Source organism: Cnephaeus nilssonii, assembly GCF_951640355.1.
Source record: "Cnephaeus nilssonii genome assembly, chromosome: 4".
In the NCBI taxonomy this organism is placed as follows: domain Eukaryota; kingdom Metazoa; phylum Chordata; class Mammalia; order Chiroptera; family Vespertilionidae; genus Cnephaeus; species Cnephaeus nilssonii.
The window spans coordinates 67071460-67081019 of NC_137075.1; the positions used below are offsets into that span (position 1 = coordinate 67071460).

General features: G+C 58.2%; 1 protein-coding gene across 3 annotated transcripts in view; it reads left to right on the forward strand.

Moving 5' to 3' along the window:
- The window catches only part of MAP2K5 (mitogen-activated protein kinase kinase 5), a 269269-nt gene extending 266020 nt beyond the window's left edge, over window positions 1-3249 (forward strand). For 2 of the 3 annotated variants that reach the window (XM_079768368.1, XM_079768369.1), the window contains one exon: window positions 1431-3247. In XM_079768368.1, the coding sequence (XP_079624494.1) occupies window positions 1431-1535 (105 nt within the window). In that variant the 3' untranslated portion in view covers window positions 1536-3247. Of the gene's footprint in view, window positions 1-1430 lie in introns of all 3 variants that reach the window. The other variant, XM_079768370.1, reaches the window with a different exon arrangement.
- The last annotated feature ends 6311 nt before the right edge of the window (window positions 3250-9560 follow it).

Genomic DNA, 9560 nt, shown 5'->3' on the forward strand with positions numbered 1-9560 from the left:
AGAAAGCCTGGGCTTTCTTCCTTCCCGTCCCAGACATCTCAGGTCTGACCAGGCCGCCTCTTCCCCTGCCCTGGCCTGGTGTCTGGGCCCACATTCCTCCCAGCCACCCCATGGGCTCATTTGGAAGCAGCTCTGAGCTCCAAGCATGTGGCCAGCGGCTGGCCAGCCCCCAGGCCTGCAGGTCAAGACCGGCTGGAGTGGGAAAGCCGAGCTGAGAACCCAGCTCAGGGGCAGGAGGGGCCCGGGAACGGCACGGAGAGCAGGAGGGAGCAGGGCAGCCGGAGGGGAGAAGGAGCTGGGCAATGAAAGGCACAGGGAGGCCGAAACCGGTTTGGCTCAGTGGATAGAGCGTCGGTCTGTGGACTGAAGGGTCCCAGGTTTGATTCCGGTCAGGGGCATGTACATTGGTTGCGGGCACATCCCCCGGTGGGGGGTGTGCAGGAGGCAGCTGATCGATGTTTCTCTCTCATCAATGTTTCTAGCTCTCTATCCCTCCCCCTTCCTCTCTGTAAAAAATCAATAAAATATATTTTAAAAAAAAAAAAAAAAGAAAGGCACAGGGAGCCCCTCTCTCCGCTCACCCGCTGTGGCTCCCTGGGGCCGGCTGCTGCTTTGGGGGGCGAGCTGCCAGGTGTGCATTCTTCAGCAGAGAAGCCACAGGTGAGGAGGAGGGAAGAGAAGGCTTTTCTGATTTCCTTTCACCCAGGACCTGTGGCCCCTGCTGTTTTCTGGCCTTCCCTAGGAACTCCCAGGAGGCCCTAAGATTGTGAGTGTGCACCTTGATTCTTCAGGGCAGCAGGGAGGGCACTGGCTAAATACAGCCCAGCCTGCCTGTGGCGAAGCCGGTGAGAGCCTGAGGCAGGCCCCGCCGAAGCCCAGCCCCGCTTCCCACCAGGAACCACACATGTGCACACCGCACAGCCCTCTCCCTCTGACACACCTGCCGCCCCCCGCACCCCCCCCACCGTAGATTGTGACCTCTTCATAGAGGTTTCGACCACGAAGGAACCCGGAGGGAGCCACACAGCCTCTGGCCAGTGGTTCTGTGGTCGCCGGGCAGCGGCCGGGCTGGGTGCTGGCAGCTCGGAGCCAGGCCGTGGCCGGCCAGCTGTTGGAGTGACGCTGGGCCGAGGAAGGGGCAGTGTGGGGTCAGGACAGGCCTCACCCTGGGGAGCCTTCGGGCTGGTTGGCACTTCAGGGGCAGGGGGCCGGCACCAGGCAGAGGCCGAGTGGGCTCCAGTGCTCCAGGCGCGCACATCGCTGCGCTGTCTGGGCCTCAGTCCGCCAGCTGTGAAGTGGGCTGCTCGCTGCCCGCCACACCTCACGGGCTATGGGGAGAAAAGGTAAGATCCAGGCGGAGAACAGGCCTTGGTGAGTGTAGTGAAGTACAAGTCGGGATCGCCTGACTCAGCCTCTCCGCTTCTCTGCAGGGCCACCCGTTCATCGTGCAATTCAATGACGGCAACGCGGCTGTGGTGTCCATGTGGGTGTGCAGGGCGCTGGAGGAGAGGCGGAGCCAGCAGGGGCCCCCCTGAGGCCTCGGAGGGCGCTGAAAGCCCAGGACTGGTCACAAGGGGAAACCCGCCTGTGTGCAGCAGAAGAGCTTTGCTGGGCCTGGGCTGCCCCGCCCTCGCCTCCGCTCCGCCCGCGAAGCCCTGCCTGGGAGCCATCCTGCCAGCCCTGGCCACCTGGCCAGGATGAAGGCCTCGCCCCTCCGGTCTGGAGGTACTGACGGAGGGAAGGGGAGAGGGTGGAGGCATTGCGAATGGAGGCTCCTATGCCCCGCCCCTCTTCCTTTTCCCTAACATTCTTCTTTGTAAAGGGTCAAGCGCCATCAGCATCACTGATGGGAATAAAAGTGTTCCTGCCTCCCCATGAGGGATCTACTAGGTTGTCTGTTACCCACCCAAGTTGGGGGGCGGGGGCTCCCACTTCAGCAGGGCATGTGTCCCCACCAGTCCCCTGGGCCTGGAGCTGCCCTGGTCCAGGCACCTACACGCGCCCCATGCTTCCCGACATTCTGGAAAGAGGCCCACAGCCCAGCCCACTGACCTGAAACCGAGACATGGAGGTCCTGGGACCGAGTCCCTTGGCAAGGAGCAGCTGAGCCAGCAGTGAAAACGATCCTAGACCCTGAGCTCTTGCGGACTGGGGTGTGTCCCACATGTGGAGGCTGGGCTGTCCCAACAGCACCAGAGGCTCCAACACAGTGACTTAGCCATGGCGGCGGGCGGCGGGGGACAGGAGCTCACCCATTCCCCACCACTGGCTCCTCTTCAGCAAGCTGCCCCCCTCTCCCTTGACCCCACACCCTGTGAACCTCATTCACCTTGGGCCACTCACAGCTATCCTCTCAGGTAATCTTCGCAACCACCTGCCGGGTAAGTGTGCTTACCCCCATTTTACAGACGAGGACCTGAGGCTCAGAGAGGCTTGGAGGTCTGAGTGGCATCCCAACCCACTGAGAAACTACTGATGCCGCACACATCCAGCACCTCCATTTCTCATCGTCCGCCCAGGGCCCGAGCTGCATCCTGGGACTCGGCCGTGGCTCCTCTCTCCTTCACACCCACATCCAGGCCACCTGGGAGTCCTGTCGTCTTCATCTTCAAAATGTATTGCTTCTACCACTTCCTGTCCTCATCCAAGGCCCCATGCCTGGCCCACAGGGCAGCAGCCTCCCCAGGCCCTGCTCCCACCTGCCCTGTGGCCTGAGCTCCACATGCTGCTGGAGGGAGCCGGTTAAACCGAGGCAGATCATGTCCCTCCCAGTCTCCGGACCTCCAAGGGCTCCTAGTTCACAGAGAGGACAAGCCAAAGGCCCAAGAATGGCCTGTGTGACCCTACACAGTCTGCCCCCTTATCTCTGACCTCAACTCCTATCACCCTCCAACCCTCCCACACCTGTTCCCGACTGCAGCCGCCTGGCCGCCTCTGGATCCTTGAGCATCCAGATACGCCCTCAGGCCCCAGAAGAGAGCTAGCCAGCATGAAGGCGCATGCTCCCTCCACAGGGTAGGTTGTTACTGGGAAGCCACTGCCTGGCCCTGCACGGCCCGGCCGGGACAGCATCTCCCAGTCCCCATGCACTGAGCAGGAGCCACGTGACTAGGGCTTGTCAGTGGGGTGAGCAGATGCATGTTGCTTCCTGGTCAAGAAGCTTTCTGCAGATGAGCCTTCTCACCACCCTTCCTCCATCCTCCTGCTGAAAGAACGCCTGCCACAGGAGGTGGGGGAGGCTGAGCCACAAATGGAAGAGCCTGAATCCTTGAGCCACCACATGGAGGAAGGGCCACCCAAGGAGCTCCTGCGTTGGGCTGTCAGTGAGCGAGGCCTGAACCATTGTGTTGGTATGTTACTGGCAGCTGGATTATGCCAACTACTATAGGCCCTTGCACTTGGAGTGGGAACTCTCTTCCCCATGTGCCCGCCTGCTCGCTGCACCCTTCAGATGGCTGTCCCAAGGGCTCCTCAGTGAGTCCTGACCTGCCACTCTGTTTAAAAGAGCAACCTGTTCCCTGGGACTCGTGCCCCCTTGCTGGCACCATGTCCTCCATTGCACTTGTTACCACGTGACAAACCACTGACTTCACAATGTTATCTTCTGTTTCCTCCCTTCCCCGCCCACCATGAGCACTCCACAAGGGCAGAGATCCGGGTGTCCTCTTCACATGGTATCCCCAGAGCCAAGAACAGAGAGCCTGGCCAAGCAGGTGCCCGATCAACATTTGTTGGCTGAGTGGCCAAAGTGGCAGGCTCTGGTTGCCAGCCAGGCTCAGTCCGTGCCCTTGAAGGGGCCACCCTACATGAGGCATTGCTGTTTTCTCAGGTGGGGGTGGACTTGTCATTTCAGTAATGCTTTTCAGGGTGGCACAGGCCTCCAGCTGCCCCTGGGCCTGGACTCGGCACTCGTCTCCTTACTGAGCACCTGCTGGAGGGGCGGGGGGCGGGGGGACTGGAAAGTCACAGAATTGGGTGAGGCCCTGGGTCAGTGCCCAGGACAGGGAGAGCTTTTCAAAGAAGATGTGCTCAGTGAGTGGGAACGTTCAGGGGCTCCCCAGAGGGGCCTGACCGCCCCAGAATATGAACCGGCCACCACCCAGACTTCACTCTTGTCCTTGCTTTGAGAAGACGGACCCAGCAAGCCTGTCATCCCCAAATCCCAAGCCAGGGAGGTGGGGGAAATGAGCAGATCCATGCCAGCACTGTGCTGTTTAATCTCCACAGCCATCCTGAGGTAGGTGGTGTTATTCTGCCCATTTTACAGATGTGGAAACTGAAGCACAGAGAGGCCTAGAGACTTGCCCAAGGTCACTCAGCAAGTAGCAAAGCACCATTTGGAACTCAGAACCCCACCCTTAACCACAGCCCCAGAAGTCAGCTCCCCAAGCACTATCTATGTGTGTGTGAGCGCACACCCGAGCCCCATCCTCTAGCATAATGTGCACCCAAACTCTGCTGGGCAGACATACCTTTGGGAATGGGGCGCAGTGAGCTGCTTCCTCTGGACACCCAGACAGCACCCTCAGATGTGAAGCACTCTCTGGAGGGCACCTCGAAGCCCTGGACAGAGACCAGCTTCCAGGCTGACCGCAGACAGAGCATGTCTCCACCTGAGCCTCGCTTCCTCATCAGTAAGTGCAGGGCTTCGCTCCCTGAGTGTGAGCTCCTCCCAGCCCTGAGGTCCTGCAGCAGGAGTTCTCACCCCTCGGGGCCATGGCCCCCATGAGCATCCCACAAAAGTGACAGAGCCTTGCCCCAGAAGGACATGCACCCAACACGCACACACGGTTTTGTTCACAACTAGGGTCCCCGGAGCCCAGGTCAAGAGCCCCTGCTTTGGGGCAGCCCCCCAAAGTCTACATTTCCTTGTTTGCAGTCTCTGGAAGATGTGGAGCTGCGTGACCCCCGAGCAGTTCTGCAAAGATCCCTCTGGCTGGAAGGCAGGGTCCACTGGCCGGAGTAGGCTCAGTGATCCCTCCAGTCTCCCTGGCAGCCCTGAGGCCACCTGGCCTTGCCTTCAGGGATCGAAGGTGGGCTGATAGCTGGCACACAGAGAGGCAGGAGTGACTTCTTCCCTCTGCCCACAGGCACCCACCCGTCCTCTCTCCATGTTCTCAACTCCCTTCTCCCTTCAGGCCCCCTCCAACAGCACCTCCTCTTGGGAGCTCCTTACTCCCTCCTCTGGGTACAGACTGAGCCCCTCCAGAACAGAGTGAGTCTCACTCATCTCTCCCCAGGACCTGGCCAGGGCGGGCACGTGGACGGTGCGCCAAGGTGTGGCAAGGCTGGCAGGATGGAAGGAGAGGCGCTCGGGAGCAGCTCCCAGTCCCAGGGCTTGTCGCGATCCTGTTCCTTCGCGCTCTAGCCCTCAGTGACCCCATGTGCCTCCTGGAAGCCGGACCCCCATGCGATGCAGTCTCAGCCTCTCAGGCCCACAGGGGAGCCTGGAGGGGAGCGTTTCAGGGACAGGAGGGTCCTTACAGGCCCCCAGGTCACATTGGGAAGCAGTTGCCACCCTGATTTGGAGGCACAGAGGCCCTCAGCACTCAGCCCACCGTCCCTTCCTGGTTCTGTCCCTTGGTTTTCCCATCTGGGAAATACCGGTTCCGAATCCCAGGGTTTGGGAGATCCTCTAAAAAGGCAATGGGAGCAGAGGGAGGGCAGGTGTGGTTACAGCCCTTGTGGCCCAGAGTCCCAGCCTGGGGCCCAGCCCAGTTGGGTGGTCAGGCCCGAAAGGTGAGCTGAGCGCTCTAACCTGGCCGGGTGAGTGCAGGCAGCTGCAGGTGGCCTGGCGCAGGCCACGGAGACGGATTATGTGGTTCCGGGTTGGGGGTTGGGGGAGAGCAGCAGAGCCAGGCCTCTTAATGACACATTTTCTGCTGAACAACTACAAATATTCACTGTGACTTTGGACAGAGTCTGAAAAAGACTTCCCTTCCTCCCTTGGCGGTATCATTTGTCTTGTTTTGAGGCCGGGAGATTGCAGGCACGAACTTATAGACTAAAGTTTGTCTTAATTGCTGTGGTGTCACCACCTCTCTGGCAGATAACAGCGCAGTGAACGAGTCGATGGGGCTGAGCCCTCCAGGTCCTTCTTCTAAAGTGAGACAAATCTCCCTCCTTTGAGCCCAACAGTCCATCGGCAGCTCTGTCATTTATTTATCTCCCTAACAGTTTGCATTAACTTGCAAGGGATAAAAAGTCTCTCCCGCCCGCAGACTTAGTTAAAAGCATCCAGTTGAGGGGAGTCAGGCTGTTGCTGCTGGTCCTTCCTAAGAATTTGGTTTTATCCCCCCCTTTTGAGGGGGTCTTGGGGGTCATAGAGAGAGCATTGGGGGCAGCAGGATGGGAAAGCAGTATAGGGGGTGCAGAGTTCCCGTGTCCAGATCACCTTAGTTCTGAGAAAGAAAAGAAGTACTACAGTATTGCCATATACACCTGGGCAGGGCAGGCTGTCTTCACACCTGCCTCATTCGGTCCTCCCAGCCCCATGCAAGGTGGGTGCATGGTTCCCCCACCTCTGTCCCCAGACCCATGTTCCCATCCCGAGGGCGATGCTCTGCTCCCTGCACGAGCCGAGCCCTCTCTGCCTCTGAGCCATTGCACGAGCTATTCCCTCAGCCCGGGACACCTTTCCCTGCCCCCCTCTGTCTTCTGCCTCAGCTGAACTCCAAGGCTCAGTTGAAATGCAGTTCCTCCAGGAGGTCTTCCCAACACCCCACCTGGCCCACCTGTGGGCCCCAGGGCTCCCCATCACTGCCCCCCTCACTGTATTGTCCGGTTCAGGTTTCTTACACCAGCTGTCTGCCTGCCTGTCAGTGAGAGCCGGGAGGCAGCACCTGGCACTGGGAGAAGCTCCTGAGAAATAGCAGCTAAGTCCATGGAGGGGAGAGGGCGGGGCTTCAGGGAATGCAGTGACCTGGCCTCCACCATTCCTCTCTTCTGTTTTGCATTTTTCTAATGTAACACCATGAACATGTATTAATTTTTCATAATAAAAATAATTTGTTTTTAAAAGATTTTAAAGCTCTTAGCCAGCAAGGCGGTGGGAGGGGCAGCACCCATGTGCGTCTTCTGACATCCAGGTGGAGCCCCTCTCCTCCACCCCACAGCGTCCCCGGTCCCTGTGTTGGCACTCCTGTGGGAAAGGCGGTGAAATATACACCGAAGGCGCTTGGACTCACACAGCCCTGGGCCTGAGTCCTGGCTCCTCCACTGACTCGCTGTGTGGCCTTGGGCAGAATGCCTAACCTCTCTGGGCCGCAGTTTCCTCATTGGTAAAATGGGGTAATGACAGTGCCCACCTCATGGGTCGTTGGTGTCATTTTTAGATCATCCTTGCTGCTGACCATGACCTGCACAAACACCTCCAAAGGCTGTCCTCTCCACCCCTGCCCCACTTACACACGGACCCACACACAGCCACTCCGCAGTCCACGTGCCTCCCCACGTTCCCATCTGCCTCCCACCCTACAGGTTCGGAGAAAGACAAGAGATGAGGATGTAAGGTGTGTCACCTCCAGTGAGGGCCGGCAGGTGTGTTCTGGGCTCTAATGGCAGTGCCTGTGGGTGGCCACACAGTGCGATCCCCAGGCCACACCCAGGCCTGCCTCAGGTTCCCCACGAGGTCTGTGCAACTCAGAGCAATAGCCCCAGGCTCAGCCTTGGCCACATCCAAGGGGGCAAAGCTCTGGGTTCCAGGCAGTGACTCAGGGGGCCGAGGAAGGGGACAGAAGTGCCCCCCTCCAATCCCAGTCCACAGACATTCTCACTGTCAACTGTTCGTCAAGTTCCCATACACACTCTGGTTCCGAGGGCCTTTTTTGTTAGAAACGTCCTTAGTAGGTAAAATGCGGCTGCCCCCCCCCCCCACACACACACACACACATGTCCACATCCTAATACCTGGAAACGAAGAATATATTATGTTACATGGCAAAGGGGAATTGAGGTTGCTAATCAGGTGACCTTAAAATAAGAGTCTCCTGAGTTATCCACGTGGGCCCAGTAACCACCAGGGTCCTTGGAAGTGGAAGAGGAATGACAGAGTCCAGAGATTTGCAGACGCTACACCACTGCCTTTGGAGATGGAGGAAGGAGCCAAGAGCCAAGGAATGCAGGCTGCGCCCGGAGCTGGAAAAGGCAAGGACTCGGATCCTCCCTGGAGCCTCTAGAAGGAATGCAGCCCTGCTAATGCCTAGATTTTAGCCCAGCGACACCATTTCCAACTTTTGGCCTCCCGAATGGTAAAATCATAAATCGGTGCTGTTTAAAATACCGTAGTAATTTGTATAGCAGCGACAGCAAACACAGTATTTCCTCTTCCTTCCCAGCCCAGGCTGTCCCCGGTGCCTTTGGAACAAACACTCCTGTGTCCATTCCTTTCCAGTTTACACAGCCCATGCTCCAGGCCCCCGCCCTCAGCTGCCTTCCCACTGACCAGCCTGCACACCCCACACACTCTCCCGACACCACGCACCCAGCACCATGATTCCCATTCTTCAAGAGGCAGGCTCCCGCTGGCCTCCAGCTCCCCTCCCCTCCCCATCCCCTCACCAGAGCCCTAGAGGCTGGGCCCTTACAGGGCTTCACCCGGCCTGGGTCCCAGCTGGGGTAGGGACGGCCCAGGGCCTCTCTGAATTCCCTGAGTGCCAATCACAGGCACCGGGGACACTGTTTATTCGTCAAATATTTCCTCGGCCCCTCCTGTGGACCAGGAACTGGGGGCACAGCATGCTGGTCCCTGTGCTCTGGAGCTGACATTCCAGCAGGGGACACAGACCAGAAAGAATTACCGTCATTGCGGGGGGGGGGGGGGGGGCGGGGGCATTGCTGTGAAGAATGAATAAAGCAGGGTGAAGGGATAGAGAGGGACAGGATTAGGGCTGAGGTGGCAGCAGTGGTGTTGGGAGGAGGGTCACTTTCCTGTTTCCATTGATACCAGTGAAGGGAACTTGAGCCCCCACTGTGTGTCAGGCACTGTGCTGGGTCCTGGCATGTTTCATTTTGGTTAGTTCTTCCAACAGTCCTACGATGCCAGCATGCCCATTTTACAGTTAAGGAAGCTGAGGATCAGAGAGGTGATGTGATTCACCCAAAGCTACACAGCCAGTAAGTAGTAACCCTAAGATTCAAACCCAGACCTATTTCCTCAGCAACAGCTGCCTCTCAAGTCTTAAGAGAACATGCCTCAACCTACGACTAAAGGGTCCCCGGTTCGATTCCAGTCAAGGACACATACCCGGGTTGCGGGCTTGATCCCCTGTAGGGAGTATGTGGGAGGCAGCCGATCAATGGTTCTCTCTCATCATTGATGTTTCTATCTCTCTCTCCCTCTCTGTTCCTCTCTGAAATCAATAAAAAATATATATTTTTTAAATGAAAAGACAACTCATAGCTGTTGGGGGAGAGGGGGACTGGATGAAAGAAGGTAAAGGGACTACCCAAAGAGCATAGATGATGCATAAGCCCTAGACACAAACAACTGTGTGGTGATGGCCAGAGGGAAGAGGGGGCGAGGGCTGGGTGGAGGTGGGCAAAGTTGGGGTGGGGGCAAA